General features: G+C 43.0%; 1 protein-coding gene across 1 annotated transcript in view; it reads left to right on the forward strand.

Moving 5' to 3' along the window:
- LOC124555606 (liprin-alpha-2-like) overlaps positions 1–5,161 on the forward strand; it is a 381,425-nt gene extending 376,264 nt beyond the window's left edge. The window contains exon 2 of the mRNA XM_047129575.1: positions 4,872–5,161. Within this exon, the coding sequence (XP_046985531.1) occupies positions 4,872–4,958 (87 nt within the window). The 3' untranslated portion in view covers positions 4,959–5,161. The remainder of the gene's footprint in view (positions 1–4,871) is intronic.
- Positions 5,162–17,189: the final 12,028 nt, after the last annotated feature.

Genomic DNA, 17,189 nt, shown 5'->3' on the forward strand with positions numbered 1-17,189 from the left:
TGTCTTCGTGTTTTATAATTTTGACTTTGGCGCCTTTGACCCCAGTTGTTTTTTGCGCCCTAAAGCAAAGCAAAACAAAACAAAATTGACAACGACATTTGCGCTGTAGAAACAGGCTATTGTCGTTAGCACGGTCTAGGTTAGCCAACGTGAGCGTTACCACGATCTACCGAAAATTTCCTCGAGAGCAGCTAGCAGCTCGCGATCTCCAGTTTGCCGATCACTGATTCATATCATGGACTACTTTTGATCGGATTAGTCACGTTTCTTCTGACATCAGGTAGAGAGTCGTGTCCGGATGCGCCATCATCCAGCCGCAAGGCTGCTCGAAACATCGTCTAGGAGCCGCCAGGTGATGCACCGTTAGGCTACGTGGGACATTCAGCTGGGTTTACATGAGGCCAATGCTAGTGACTGGTGTGGATTGCTTGTAAATTATTGCGGGCCACCTTCATCACTTCAAGCTCGATGTCTTCCGGACGGCGATAGCATTTTCCACCAAGATAACTGTACGCGTCACGATACCACAATCGTACCACCGTGATTTATGAAGGATGATGGTGAACTATCGTTGATGTTCTAACTACCAAATTTGCCTGGTCTGAACCCGGTGGAGCTCGTTCAGGGCACTGTCGGGCTCCAGCTCCGTGGCAACAAGCCACGAGACAGTAATTTACAGAAATTACATGACTGTGTGTAGACATCTGGTTTAGTGTGTCCATTCGTCCCATTTTCCCCGCGACAGTCCCGTTTATTTCCAAAATTCCAGTGTCTCGAATCTTGTTTTGGAGTCCTCTCCTGAGATCATCTAGTGTGTAAAAGACTGATGACTCCCCCCCCCCCCCCTCCCAAAAAAAGAAAGAGAGAGAGAGAGAGAGAGAGAGAGAGAGAGAGAGAGAGAGAGAGAGAGAGAGAGAGAGAGAGTCCAATATCCATACGTATCAGCCCCAAACAGGACTGATCAACATCCGTGCTGAACGTGTAGAGCTGCATGTCTGAGACAGGCATTGTTCTGGCTGCCTCCACACTCGTCTTCGATGATCGTCAGGTGTCATACAAATTCTGCAGCCATCGGTGAAGAGAACCCGACGCCACTGATACAGCTTATATTCCAGGTGTTCCCATGCCCACCTCCTTCATGCACCACCTGGCTGGTGAGATTTTACTGTCGTTTCTAATAGACGCCTAGAGGCTACATTGATGGTGTGGGTCGACACAGCTCTCCTAGGTGGCTCCAAAAAGCCATAGTGGGTAGGTAGCGGTTTCAGCAGGCTGCCAGTGCGACGCACGTCTTCAGTGTTATGTGCCTCACGACAGCGTTTCAATGTTCGAAAAACATCGCTGTAGTGTATGCCAATTCCGCGGACAACTTCCCGTGCTGACCACCCCTCTTACAGTAAAGTAAAAATGGGCTGACGCTCTAAGACTGAATAGTATACGCCGGCCGCTGTGGCCGAGCGGTTCTAGACGCTTCAGTCTGGATCCGCGCGACCGCTACGGTCTCAGGTTCGAATCCTGCCTCGGGCATGGATGTGTGTGATGTCCTTAGGTTAGTTCGGTTTAAGTAGTTCTAAGTTCTAGGGGACTGATGACCACTGCATTTGAGTCCCATAGTGCTCAGAGCCATTTGAGCCATTTTTGAATAGTGTACACAAGCTGCGCAGCGCGCTCTTCTAAGTTGCACTGTGAATGCGTGTTTAATTGACCTCGATTACACAGATGATTCTACGTAGTGACTTCATGTAGCCATAAAAAAAAGTTATCTTACAGGTTAGTACGCTGTCTAATTCTTGCAGCGGCATGTTTCAAACCAGCAGTAACTATAGTGCGAAGAGTCCACAATTGTTTTCAAAACCCGTTAATAGTACGTTAGAATTATGGCTGTTAGAAACATTTTCCTCCCATGTTTGGTCAAATGCTTTGTGCGTTGCACATACACCCGATATGATACAGGACACTGACAGGCGGCGCTCACAAACTGGGGAGGCAAAAGCTGATTACTCGCTAAGTTTTTGGTAAAACTGCAAATAAAAGGAAATTTGATGTGTGTCTAGTTCTACACTACCACAACATTCTCCAACAGTATACAGTGAAAATCTGTTACACAATTTTTCTCTGCCTCTGTAATACCAAAAATGTCATCCTTGGAATTAAAAATAATCCTTCCATTAAATTATTTCCTGGAAATTTATCACGTCTTGTAATTTATAATTTTTGCTGCCATGTCCAGGCTCAAAATATTACTCCAAAATTTCAACGCTAATTTTGAAAATTACTCGTAGCATTTTCTTAGTGTAAAGCAGTGCAGTCTCCTGTTCTGAAAAAAAGTGTCTGTTTTGTCGCCAAAAAATATTAGTTTAATTTTTTTGTATTTTAAGTGAGGAGAGTTATTCACCATTAAATTTGATATCAGCGGCTTTCCATTTGGATGATTTTGCATTCTAGTAAATCACGAACTCACATTCATAATTGGTTGACAACTACTACGCACAAGTCATGTATTTTGATATAGTTAAAAATATGTAGTACTAGCTACAGTGGCCGCTTGGCTTAAAGCACTATGATTATAGATTAAAAACTACTGTGAGTTTGTTGTATTCCTCAGTGTTACCTTTAGCCAAAGTTTAACACAGCCTCAACGATTTTATTTTGTATATTGAATTGGAGTTGACTCTGTGGAAGTGAAACTTGTAATAAAACTCTTAATATTTTGCAGTTACGTTGTTACATAGGCTGGAGATTATCTCTTGATCTCACATACAACAAAAAATTGGAAGGAATCATTCCAAGAAGTGTATGTAAGTTAGATTATTTTCGTCAGTAAGAGGAAACACGCGTGTTTGAATCCACATGTATAGTTTTGGTGCCCCCCCCCCCCCCCCCCCCATTATTTCGAAATTTATGACAAAGATAACAAAAAATGAAATTGTCTCTGAGGCATGCGTACACATTCATTTGCAATGTATCCTCATCACCAAATAAAAAAGCATACATTTGTATTACGACAAAATCGTGTTTACTTTGGGGGGAGGGATGTTGATATCTCTCCTGTACAACGTCAGTTCGTGGTGGAACGTTCCCGTGAGTGAATGGATGTTCGAATCCGTCGTGGCATACCTTCGATGAAAACATCAAGCCAGCCCCGGTCCAAATTGCCCCACTCTTCCATGGCGATCCTACATAAGTCACAAGAGTACATTGTCGTTGCACATCTCGTTTAAATCTATCCCAAATATGTTTGGTTGGGTTTATGTCCGGGGAACAAGCAGGCCTCTCCATTCTGGTGATATAGCACGCCAAAGGAACGTGTTCGCGTGAACGACACGATCACGACGCGAATTATCGTCGATCAAGATGAAATTGTCAGGAAAGTGCCGACGATATGGTCACACTATTGTTTGCAGAATCTCGCCCCTGTATCGTAGAGCAGTGAGATTGCCCTCAGCAACCACGGAAGATAATTGGTTCCAATGGCTCTGAGCACTATGGAACTTACCATATGAGGTCATCAGTCCCCTAGAGCTTAGAACTAACCTAAGTACATCATACACATCCATGCCCGAGGCAGGATTCGAACCTGCGACCATAGCAGTCGCGCGGTTCCGAACTGAAGCGCCTAGAACCGCTCGGCCACATCGGCCGGCTAGATAATTGGTGACCTCTAGTAATGACACCCCAGAAGATCACTCCACCGCCTTGTTGCACATGCGGGGGACAGCGTTGAAGGCGTTCGATATTACCGGACTGTCCCCAAACACGTCTGCGAGCAACAGGACACTACAGATCATGGTGTCGTCCGTAAACAACACACGACACCAATCCTGGGGCGTCCATTGTGTGTGATTTCTTGCTCGTCTGTAATGGAGTGCATGGTGGTGTGGCGTACGACGTGGTGCTCGCCGTGATCGTTGGGAGCCGAGATTCGTATCATGCAATCGTATCCTAATTGATTAATGCGATACATGACGTCCTGTCGCCTCTTCGAACGCCAAATCCAGTTCTGGGTCACTCAGTCCTCGGTGACTCAAAAGTCGTTGATATCGATCATCATATGCACCTGTAGAACTTGGAAGGCCTGTGCAGTGTGTCATGACTCCACCTGACAATTTGAACCGATTCCATGTCCACACGATGTCACCTTGGCTCCGGTGCACACGTCGAGCAACTTCCCAGGTTGACAAACCTTCTGCACGTAATATGATACGTACCCAATAACTGGTTGCGATTGGCCATCGTTGCATGACGGATGTTCACACTATTGTTCCACGGACATATCTAATGTGTCCCTATTGGTGCTTTACTTTCAGCTGAAATGCTGCAATCTATTCGAATGCGGCGTTTTACCCATATGTAGCGCTCATGGTAACTGTTTGTAAGTTTGAAATCAACGTCGGGGGTGACCTTCCACTCGGTGCAGGGACAGTCGCAACGGCAACACACTTGCAGGACGTGTGTGTGTGTGTGTGTGTGTGTGTGTGTGTGTGTGTGTGTTTCTTTCTCAACGTTTTAATTTTCCTTACTCTTGTAAATGAACGTATTAGTAAGTTTATCAGTATTCAGAGACGGGATTAGTAATGAAGAAAAATACGGTAAAGTTTACCAACCAGGTCCATAAGCGGGAGCCACTTGACTTCAGAGTATAGCACGAACGACAAGAATTGAAATCCTGGTAAGAAAATGATCGAATGAACCGCTTGTTAGACAAAGTTCTTACAGATAACGTTTCTGGAGGAATAAGGCAAGTATTGTTCGAATCGTGTAACTTTATAGCTTTAGAACGTGGTTCCATAATTGACTCTGACCAGCAGATGTACTGTATGATGTCTGGCAGTCAGAATGAATATCATAAGGCTTTTTGTTTTTTGTTTCAGGTACGTAAGTGGAACGTATTGACTGCTACGCTAGTTCTGACTGCAATCGAGGATTTGCCATGTGCGGTAAGGGCACTTTTTATTTAATTCATTTCCACAACAAGCACATAATTTATGCCTGTCGTTCACAAATATTCTGGGTGGTGTAGCCCGCCATGTATAAAATACTTTAATTATAAACTTAAAACCGTTTCGACCGTATTACACAATGGCCTCCCTCAGGTCAGTATTAATCCATGGTTTCCTTGGCCACTGTAGTTCTCCTTCTTCTTCTTCTTCTTCTTCTTCTTCTTCTTTCGAATAAACCATTTGGAGGGTACGATGAATCAACCTTGGCTACTCTTCATTGTATTAGATTTCCTTAGTTTCCAAATTTCCTTCATCCTTTTAGAGGGTTGTTCCCTTTCTTCTTGAGGTCACTTTCGTCTAGTTGTTTTCTTTCTCTCCTGAAATTCTGCCTTTTGAACTGCCTTTCTGAAATGTGTTCTGTTTTTTATTGTGTCTACTGTAATTCCAGAGTTTTTCATGTCCTCTTCAGTCTCTATGAACCATGCTGGCTTGGATTTGTAGCTATTGAGTAATGTGAATATCCGCTTGGTTAGTCTGTTGTTATCCATTCTGAATATATGTCCAAGAAACTGTAGTCTCCTCTTCCTCATTACATCGGTTAGTTTTTCAGTTTTCAAGTATAGCTCTCCGTTTGGTCTTAACCTGTATTCAGCGTTATCGTTTCTTTTAGCTTCCACTATTTTCCTTCAAATTCTTTTTTCAACCTTCTCTAGTTTCTCAAGATCTCCATTTCTTGTTAGTTTAAGTGTTTCTGCCGCATACAGAGCTTCAGGTCTGGCCATTGTTTGGTAGTGTCTTAATTTCGTGTTCCAGGACAAGGGTTATTTGTTATAAACGTTTTTGGTCTTATGGAACACACTTTGCATTATGTGCACTCTAGTTTCTATAGCTATCTTTTCTTTTGCATTTTGTGTAATCCACTAACCTAGGTTCTTTTATTGTATTGTTGTCAACTGAAATATTTTGAGGAGCATCACACATCTTTGTCATGAACTTTATTTTTTCGAAGGATATTTGTAGTCCTACTTTGGCTGCTTGTTTTTGCAGTTCTCTTATTTGTTCTGGGGCATTATCTAGTGAATCTGTAATCAATGCCATGTCATCTGCGAAGGCTAAACAGTCGACAGTGATCTTGATTGGATACTACCTTTTGTAACACAAAATTGAAAAGCGGAGGTGACAATCAATCTCCCTGTCGAACACCTGACTTTATTTCAAACGATTTTGAGAGCTCTCCCGTAAATTTTACTTTCGATTTTGTATTTGTCAAGCTTTAATTTATTTCAGTTGTTTTAGTATCAAGTCCCAATTCTTTTAAGGTATCAGGCAGTGTATTTCTGTCAATTGAATCATAGGCTTTTTTAAAATCCGCAAAAGTAATTACATATTTAAAGTTCCTGATTTTCCTCATTTCTGTTCTTTAAGTTTACTATTTGTTCTGCACATGACCTTCCCTTCCTAAATCCAGCGTGATACTCTCCTAGCTGTTTGTCAAGTATTTCTTCTGGTCTTTTTAAAAGCGCGTTAGACAAGATCTTACAGGTCACTGGTAAGAGGGAGATACCCCTATAATTGCTAGGATCTGTTTTTTTTTCCTTTTTATTTAGTGGATGTATTAGTGCAGATGTCCAGTCTGGTGGTAAGCTGTGTGTTGTCCACATTTCTTTGAGTATTTCTGATAGACATTGTATCATGTTGTCACTAGAGTACTTTCATAGTTCAGCAACTATATATCCTCTCCAGGTGCTTTATTATTTTTTAAGGTCTTTTATGATTTCTTTCATTTCTTCTGTGGTTGGCGACTTTGAGTCCGGTGGTGTTGGGTTTACAATATCGAAATTAAATTTTTCTTTCGGTGGATAACAGTTATGTAGTTCTTCCAAGTATTCGGCAAGTATTCTACAGTTCTCTATGCTATTGTATGCAGTTTTCTGCGTTTTTGGGTCCGTGAAAATTAGACTAGGTGGAGTGTATTCCTATAAGTTACTTTTGAAAGTTTTGTAAAAGTCCCTAGCATTGTTCTGTTTGAAGTTGGAGTCTATTGATGCTGGTTGGTCTTTCATGTATTGTACTTTGATCTTTTTAAGCCCTTTTGATGCTTACTTCCAGGCTTCTTTTAGGGAGTTCGTATTTTTATCATTTTTATTTGCATCCCATATGTTCCAAGCTCGTTGTTAGGATTAGTTCGTCACACTCATCATTCCACCAGGCATGTTTCTATTTTTTGGTAAGGAGAATGGTTTCTTCTGCTGTCTGTACTATGTTTTTTTGAAGTTGTTCCCATGTTTTAGGTGTTCTGTTTTCCAAAAGTGTCCTGGAATTATCTTCCTTAGTTAATTTCTGAGTGTCAAACTTTTTTAGTTGATATTGGCGCTTTCTTTTATATATTGGCCTAATTTTGAATCTAACAATCGATAGATAGTGGTCTGAATCTAAACCTGCACTCCTAGCAACTTTTACATTGAGTATCTCTGATGTAGAGTGTCTGCTCACAGCAAAATGGCCAAGTTGTTTCTCCCCACAGACTGGATTCGGGGATACCCATGTAGTTTGTTTCCTAGGGAGTTTCTTGAAAAATGTAGACTTTAGAACTATGTCATGTTCTCTGCATAAACTAACAAGTTTTTCTCCATTTGCATTGGTTCTTTTATGTGCAGGGAATTTGCCTACTATGGATCGGTGATGACGTTCTCTAGCGATTTGAGCATTAAAATCTCCCAGCAATATTATTGTTTTGGGATGAAATCTGGTCTAAGGTGTTTGACAGTTCCTGCCAAAAAATTTGTTTGTTCTTTTTGTGTTCTGTTTTTCGCATTTGTTGGTGCATATGTGTTTACAATGGTATACAGTTTGTTTACTGATTTGAAGGTTAATGTAGAAAGTCTTCCATTGATAGATTCAAATTCTACTATCGAGTTTAATATGTTTTGGTTTACAATGAATACTGTTCCAAATTGGGGTACATTCTTCATAACTCTTTTTCCCAGCTTCCCTTTAAAGATTCTGAATCCCTCTGAATCAAATGAATGTTCATCAGTATACCTTGTTTCTTGGAGTGCTGTTATCATTATATGTTTTCGTTTTATAAAATTTATTAACGTTTTAACTTTTCCTGTTTTTAGAAGTGAGTTTACGTTGAAAGTTGCCAAGTAGTTTATATTTTTGTATTTAATTTTATTTGTTGCTTGCTTACGGCAAGTTTCAGGAAGCTCCGACTCATCCTTCGCAACCTGCTGTAGCCCCCCCCCCCCCGCCCCCCTCCCCGAATCCAAATGCCTACTTTTAATTTCCTTAGAAATTGAAGATTGGTTACTCCCTGGGATAAAATCTCTTACAAGGAGCGTATCCATTGTTGTTTGTTGGGTTAGGGGAACAAGTCCCCTAAGGATTCTACTCGAGGTTGTTAGCTCTGAGGAACGGTTTTCAGCCGCGTCACTGGTGGACAGACGCTGACCATTTAGCCGCTTGTTTCAAGACAGACGCCAAGTGGATTTTTTTTTTTCCTTTGGTTGCCTCTTCCGTTAGTTCCGCCGTACCGAGAACTATTCCCACCACCTTCACTACCGTTGAGGTCTTCACTGTAGTCCTAGCAAGGAGCCCTTACAACGTACTACCACCCTGGCCAGGTGAACCTTAGTTTCTTAACGAGTTTGTTACTCGTCCTCCTCCTTCCTCACCTCTTGTATGGTGAGGCCTCGGGCTTGGTACAGGCGCAGCGGAATTACTGTAGTTCTCTCTTGTATAAGGCTGCAAGTACAGAGCCGTTACAGATTATTGGGTCATTTTTAAGCCTATCTTTTTAGTAGCACTATCTGATCATGATCTGATCACCATATTACAGGGGGAAATTTGAAAGTTATACATCGACGACAGATGCATGCACCATCTGTAAAACGATACACGTCCAGGAGCTGATCTAGTACTTGCAAAACACGCTCAAGCAGGTCAGGTGCACTGTTTTAGACAACTTATCATTTATGGCAGTGTCACTGATGGTGGAGGCAGGTTGGTGAAGAAACTCCAATGGAAGAAATCACACAGCGAATCGAGTGAGGAATGTGACCGTATGCAGATGATACCTGCTTCTGATAAGCGACGAATCCATCCATCTGGCAAGTGAATATTTAGATACGCCCTGACATTCGTAGCCCGATATTGTGATTAAATGTTCATGGCTACGTGTCACTTTAATAAGAGAGGAAAAAAAACAAAAAACGGACATGGAAAAAATTACAGACTGTTGTCTTTAACGTCGGTTTGCTATAGAATTCAAATATAATACATAGGTACTTGCCTGCCTGGATGACCAGACATTAATGACGAAGAACAGCCGTCCGAAATTAATTTGAAATAAATTAGATGAATGTGAATATTTTCGCATCAGAAAGTCTTGCATCACCCCGGTTCCCATAACTCCTGAAGATCGACGTTGACAGTTCAGAGATGTCTCTAAATCCGCCCAAGGATGTGAACAACAATGCATGGAAATGGAAATGCTGTATGGCTAGGCCCTCCCGTCGGGTAGACCGTTCGCCTGGTGCAAGTCTTTAGAGTTGACGCCACTTCGGCGACTTGCGTGTCGATGAGGATGAAATGATGATGATAAGGACAACACAACACCCAGTCCCGGAGTGGAGAAACTCTCCGACCCAGCCGGGAATCGAACCCGGGCCGTTAGGTATGAGATTATGTCGCGCTGACCACTCAGCTACCAGGGGCGGACAACAACCATGCATGAGCAGCGCCTATTAGACGGAGGGGGTCCGAAAGCCGATACGTTCCAGTCATTCCATCAGGAAGGAGGTACACGGCTGGTGTTGTCTCTAGTTCAACCATGCATAGACGGTCAGTACGGAGGTTCGATCGTGTCCGCATTGTTACTTTGTGCCAGGAAGGGCTCTCAACAATGGAAGTGTCCAAGCGTCTCGGAGTGAACCATAGCGGTGTTGTTCGGACATGGAGGAGAGAGAGAGAGAGAGAGAGAGAGAGAGAGAGAGAGAGAGAGAGAGAGAGAGAGAGAGACATGAACTGTCGATGACATGCCTCACTTAGGCCGCCCAAGAGCTACTACTGCAGAGGATGACCGCTACCTACGGATTATGGCTCGGAAAAACCCTGACAGCAACGCCACCATGTTGAACAATGCTTTTCGTGCAGCCACAGGATGTCGTGTTACGACACAAACTGTGCACAATAGGCTGCATGATGCGCAACTTCACTCCCGTCGTCCATGGCGAAGTTCATATTTGCAACTACGACATTATGCAGCGCGGTTCAGGTGGGACCAACATGATGCTGAATGGTCCGATCTGGATTGGCATCACGTTCTCTTCACCGATGAGTGTCGCATATGCCTTCAGCCACACAATCGTCGGAGACTTGTTTGGAGGCAACCCAGTCAGGCTGAGCGCCTTAGACACACTGTCCAGCGAGTGCAGCAAGGTGGAGATTCCCTGCTGTTTTGGGGTGGCATTATGTGGGGCCGACGTACGCCACTGGTGGTCATGGAAGGCGCCGTAACGGTTGTATGATACGTGAATGGAATCATCTGACCGGTAGTGCAGCGATATCTGCAGCATATTGGCAAGGCATTCGTCTTCATGGACGAGAATTCGCGCCCCCATCGTGCACATCTTGTGAATGACGCCCTTCAGGATAAAGAAATTGCTCGACTAGAGTGGCCAGCATGTTCTCCAGACATGAACTCTATCGACCATGCCTGGGCTGGATTGAAAACTGCTGTTCATGGACGACATGACCCACCAACCACTCTGAGGGGTTTATACCGTATCGCCGTTGAGGAGTGGGACACTCTGAACCAACAGTGCCTTGATAAACTTCAGGATAGTATGCCACAACGAATACAGTATAAATGTTTCTAAAATCATTTCTCAAGTGTCATAAAGACACTGTAGATGCTGTCTTCTTTACTAGCATCTACTGTTGATTCATGAACGTTGAGATTCTGTAGGAATCTTATCGAAGCAGTTGCACAAATTATTAGTCTGAACTCTAGGCAGACAGACATAAACAAGGGCGAATCAGGAAGTTATTGGCCCGATTTTTTATTAGTCGAAATGAGGTGCCTACAGTTAATTCAAGAGGACGTGCTACTGGGTATTAGAGGTACCGGTGTCTTACAGCAATCTGGACCACCAGCTCTGAATCTCTCGCTGCATGATGGTACAACATGCAATGTGCGGTTTTCATGAACAATAAAACGAGCGGAAATGATGTCTATCCAGAATGAGCACCTGCCCGCGAAAGGCAAAGGTCCTGAGTTCGAGTCTCGGTCGGGCACACAGTTTTAATCTGCCAGGAAGTTTCAATGATGTCTATGTTAATCTCTCTTCCAATTTTCTGTACAGGTACCGGAACTCTAGAAACCGAGGTGATTCAAAAATTTTCTTGATGTGTGTATATTACTACCTATTTGTGACAGACCAGGTCTCGGACTCGAGTTTCCCGCTTACCGCAAGCTTTCGTCTTAACCATTTCGGTTATCCGTGCACGCCTACCGAAGCGATCCAAACTTCCGTATCTCACACTGTTTAAGTCCCTTTACCATAATCCCCTGCATTCATCACTTAATGCTCGCAGCTTTACTTTGTATTCCCTCTCCAGAGAGAACATGAATATGAGGAAACGAGACGCATGGTATTATCGTCTTGTGCCCACCTAGCGATGTAGTATATTATATGGGAAGATATACTGTAAAGATAAAAACCATCAGCTTTCCATTGGGGTAGTGGTGGGGATGATAGTGGGGTGATGGGCAGAGAAAGGGGGCTGGACGAGGAGGAGATGGACGGGGAGGAGAAGATGGAGGTGGACGGATACGGGGGAGGGGGGTATAGAGAGAGTGCCAGAGGGGGAGGAGGCAGGAAGGATATGGAGAGGGATAGTGACTGCTGGAAAAGATTGTGAGGAAGCAGGTGCGATACTTCAAGAGTATGAAGTGCATTCTGTCTCTTGGTGCTATTTATTGTGTAAAGAGACTGAGCATTACAGCAAGCCAATGTTTTTGTCAGTGTTTTACGGTTGAAAGTTCATTCAACACAGCTGAATACCAGAGATAAATTTAACATCCTCTCTAGAGTCGTATAGTATAATACAGCAGAGTGTCAGATATATATGTCTGTGCAACGTATATGACATACGCGTACTTGGGCAAAGCCTTAGTTGACGAAAAATCGAAACTTCCTCTGTAGATTTTCCGAACAATCACTGTTTTTGTAACACATTTCTATGCCAAAAGCACACTGTTTACCGTTCCACTGAACCATGACTATTAAACGGCGAAATCGTTTAGAAATCGTTTACAGCTCAGTGTACCAGTCCCGCGGTGCTGTCAACGGTATATGGCTGCCGCCACACGTTTGCCCGCTTGTCTGTGGCGCCCTGTATTTCGTGGAAATTGGATGAACTGCAGTTGCGCGACGCCTCTGATGTCCGGCTCGCATTGGTAGGCGGGTTGCGCTGAGTCCCGACATTCAGTTACATAACGTTGTTCTCTGAATTTTAATCATAACTCTATATACTGGTCCGTGAACAAAATTACCATTATGCTATCTAGATCTGTGGCCATAGATACATACTGTTACCCGTGCTAAGCCGGGAAATTCGCTGCAATAAAACTATGTGTATGTATGTACAGGGATATAAGCCCCGTGTGGTGCTGGACTGTGCGTGTTCAGTACGGATTAGGCATCAGTGCAGGTTGTTTACGAGTAGTGCACACTTCGTGTTTGCATTCAAAGGCCGCTGTCGACGTGCAATGAAACACCTAACAGAGTTACTAAGAGGGCAGATTGTGGGGGCCCGATTAGCTGGAGCATCAGTAACCAAGACAGCCAACTTACTGAAAGTTTCAAGAGCAACTGTTTCAACAGTCATGACAGGCGTACACAAAACATGGAAAGACATCATCGTGTAAACGTAATAGTGGGCACAAATCAAAACTAGATGACAGAGATGGTTGTACGCTAACACGAATAGTGTCACAAAAAAAAAAAACTACGGCGGCTAAAGTGACTGCACAGCTCAGTAGCCCCATCTTCGAGACCCCGTATCTATCGACACTGTCCACCGATAACTCCATAAGGCAAATGTTTATTGACGCAGTTTACGCGGTGTGGACGGCGTTGTGTTTCTCTTAGCCACCTACATGGACGAATTAGAAAGTTTTGGCCTGGGCATATCTGCCGGTATCTCCGCGGCGCAGAAGTTGAAGGTGGCGGTTGTGCTTCACATATCCACATCGTAGAGCAACGAAGTATGATTCGTCTTTTAGGGACGAAATTCTCAGGGAAATGTAGCCCCTGTACGGGGAAAAGTGTCTGGCTGTGAGAACTGTGAGGTTGTGGTGTTATGAGTTTGCAAGAGGCCATAAAAACGTGGGTAGCAATCAGCGTTCGGGGAGGCTGTGGTCGTTGCTGACTGACGACGCTTCCCGCGTGGATGCAATGGTGAAAGCGGATCGGCGTGTGCAACTCAAGGATATTTCCTGCGAGCTTTGAATTTCGTATGGGAGTCTTTACAATATCGTTTACGGGTCGTTAGGGTGCCGGAAGGCTTCTTGTCGGTGGGTGCCTAAGCTGTTAGGGCCAGCCTAGTGCCAGGGGGCCGCCCACTGGGATTAGCTCGGTGGGCAGGCCAGTCACCTGCTGGCATACTTGTAACGCTGCAGAGATTACAGCTTCTCTGTATACTTGTACAGTAGAACAGTTGCTAACACTAACCTTGTCCATAGTATTAGCCTTTAAAGAAAGTATGTAGCTGCAGTTGTTTATGTAGTAACTTAAGACCCACTAATTAGCTTAGGTAGTGAGTTATGATGTACTTAGAATAAAGATATATATATATATTTTTTTTTTTTTTTTTAAAAGGTGTTGGATGAAATGATGAAAGGCAAGTGAATTATTGCCTAACTGAATAATGTGCAGCTATATGCTGGGGAGGGTGACTGCACCATATTGTTACGGGCGATGAAACTTGGATAAGCATTTCAGACCGGAATCGAAGGAGCAGAGCATGGTGTGAAACATCCGGGTTCGTCTGTGACAAAAAAAAGGTCCATCCAGTGCCATCTGTTGGGAAAGTGATGTTAACAGCCTTCTGGTTTCGTAGTGGATCGCTCCTGCTGGGTTCCATGCCACGAGGAGCTACCATCAATGCTGACAGTTACTGTTCCACACTGTAACGTCTGCGGACTGCCATCAGGAAGAAGCGTCGAAGTATTCCCGTTGTGGACAGCGTCGTTATGGTTCACGACAACACTAGGCTACCAGTGGCAGTCAGAAATGCCGACAAGTTACGATCATTTCTCTGGGAGAGTCTGGACCACCCACCATATAGTCCAGACTTCGCTCCTGGTAATATCCACGTCTTTGGTGCGACCATGAAGCCAAGACAGCAGCCGACGGTGGTTGCAGTCAGCCGAAAAAATTCCACCAGAGGGACATCTCAAATATAGTGCTTGCACGGGACAAATGTTTGAACCGGTGTGGAAAAATAATGTAAGGTACATAGAATAGAACGTATACTTGTAATTAACTGTATGCACCTCGTTTCGACTAATAAAAAATCGGGGCAATGACTTCCTGATTCGCCCTTGTTTATGTCTGTCTGCTTAGAGTTCAGACTAATAATTTGTGCAACTGCTTCGATAAGATTCCTAGAGAATCTCAACGTTTATGAATCAACAGTAGATGTTAGTAAAGAAGACAGCATCTACAGTGTCTTTATGACACTTGAGAAATGATTTTAGAAACATTTATACTGTTGAGAAAGTCGGAGCTACTCTGTACAGTGAGTGGAAATTTAGCATTTCAACTGCGTTATATTATCAGTTAAAAAATGAAAAAAAAGTTGGCGCTGCCAAGTGCGGCCTTCACTACACAGTTCTACAAGATGTTAAATTGTTTTCCTCAGACAGCATTACCTTTTCATTCTTCACGTCCACGCTAACAAGCAGAGTTCACTTCATACCTACGAATTACCTGTCCGAAAATTATGGCTGCAAACATTCCAGAACCAAATGTAAGTTGCCTGCATCTCGTGGTCGTGCGGTAGCGTTCTCGCTTCCCACGCCCGGGTTCCCGGGTTCGATTCCCGGCGGGGTCAGGGATTTTCTCTGCCTCGTGATGGCTGGGTGTTGTGTGCTGTCCTTAGGTTAGTTAGGTTTAAGTAGTTCTAAGTTCTAGGGGACTGATGACCATAGATGTTAAGTCCCATAGTGCTCAGAGCCATTTGAACCTTTTTGAACCAAATGTAAGTTCACTGGCTATTCCGTCATAGTTATTGCTCGCAGTATTTTCCACTCTCCTTGTTACACAAAGTCTTCGTGATTCGTGAGCAAGTGTGTATAATCACGTTCTTCCCATACTTAGTCAACCATAGACCTCGCTATAATTAATTTTCGAATTCCGAAATTTAATACAAGAAAAAAATTAAATTAATAATCGAATGTCCTTATCCGCATTATATGAAGGAAAAGTCAAAATCCTTTCTTCTGTGTGGAAACTGGTTGTTCGGCATTTGCATCGGTTCCATCACTTACATCATCATTCCGTAATAAGTATTTCCACGCTTTCACACATGAAGTTATCAGTAAGTGCTTCATGTAACACTTTCATACACAATTCATTTGTTCTCTTATTCACTCCGACATCCGAAATAATACATTTACATGGTTAGTCTGCAATTCACACTTAAGTGCTTGGCAGAGGGTTCATCGAACCATTTTTCATACTACTTCTCTACCATTCCACTCTCGAATGGCGCGTTGGAAAAAGGAACACAAATTCAAGTAGCCCGCCAAAGGCGTGTCGCCAGAGGTGGTCTTCATTTGGTTAGCAGAAACGGAAAAAAGGGAAAGCATTGGACGGTAGCGAGAACCGAACCCATAGCCATTCACGCGGATGGGCCCACGTGATAATCTAGTACATAAAGATAATAGTACTGCAGAAAGTTTTTGCGTAGCGTAGTGGTTAAAGGACATTTGTAACTTGCAGAAGGTTGTGGGTTCGAATCTATCAGAGGATTTGAAGTATTTTTTTATAATTCGTTATCAGAATTACTTTGGTCATTATTTGTATGCAATTACTTTCTTTCAATGTAATGTTTTTTTTTAGTTTTATTCTTTGTAACGTCATGTTAATCTTCGTAGTAACGTTTCATGTATCATCAATTTTTCTTCCTTTCATTGTTTTACCTATTGGAATCTCTGTACGAATTACGTGCATTATTTTTATTCCTGTATCATAATACTGGAACATTTGAATTGGGCGATCTATCGGTTGAAAGCCAAAATGCGAAATAATCTATTGATGCTGACTGAGGAGTGGCGTCAAAATTTTTTTGTTACAATACGTGGATGTTGTAGACAGAAGTCGTCATACAGATATCTAAAACAAATTCTAGTTGTACTTTGGAAAAAATAACGCAGATGAAGTTGTAAACGAAAGAGATCCAACCACAATTAGGAATAGAAATAATGAATGCAGTAACATGTACGAAAACATGACATGTCAAAACGGACAAAATGAAATCGACGCTAATACATAAAAACAATCAAAATCACATGAACAATCGCAAGCGGAAAACGACTGATAGGAAGTAACAACGAGCGCAAATAAGGAAGTTCATATGATATTATAATGACATGCCAAAGTATATAAATAAAAAATGACATTTATGTCACGTATTTGAATAAACGTTATAATCAAAGTAAATTCGGTAAAGATTTAGAAATAAAAAATCTCAAACCACCCTATTAGGTTCGAACCCACAACATTCAGCACGTCGAACAATATCTATCAGTACGCTACGCCACCCTCCAGGTGTTTCCACAGGAAGAAAAAACCAAGGGATTTAGGTCAGGTGAATGCGGTGGCCATACAACTGGACCTCCTTGTCCGACCCATTTTCCTGGAAATGATCTGTCCAAATACTGACGCACATTAACTCCAGTGTGTGGAGGTGCACCATCATGTAGGAAACATATTCTCTGCCGAACATGTAGTGGAATATTTTCCAGCGCATCACGCAGATAGTTTGAGAGGAATGCACGATACCTTCTTACAGTCAACTGGTCAGGCAACATGTAGGGGCCTAAACACATGTCGTCCAATATTCTGGCCCAGACGTTGATAACAAATCGAACTAGATATCCACGGTCGCGGGTGACGTGCGACTTAACCTCACACCAATGGTGGGCATTGTGCGTATTGAAGACACACTCACGAG

This window comes from Schistocerca americana, chromosome X, assembly GCF_021461395.2.
Source record: "Schistocerca americana isolate TAMUIC-IGC-003095 chromosome X, iqSchAmer2.1, whole genome shotgun sequence".
Taxonomy (NCBI): domain Eukaryota; kingdom Metazoa; phylum Arthropoda; class Insecta; order Orthoptera; family Acrididae; genus Schistocerca; species Schistocerca americana.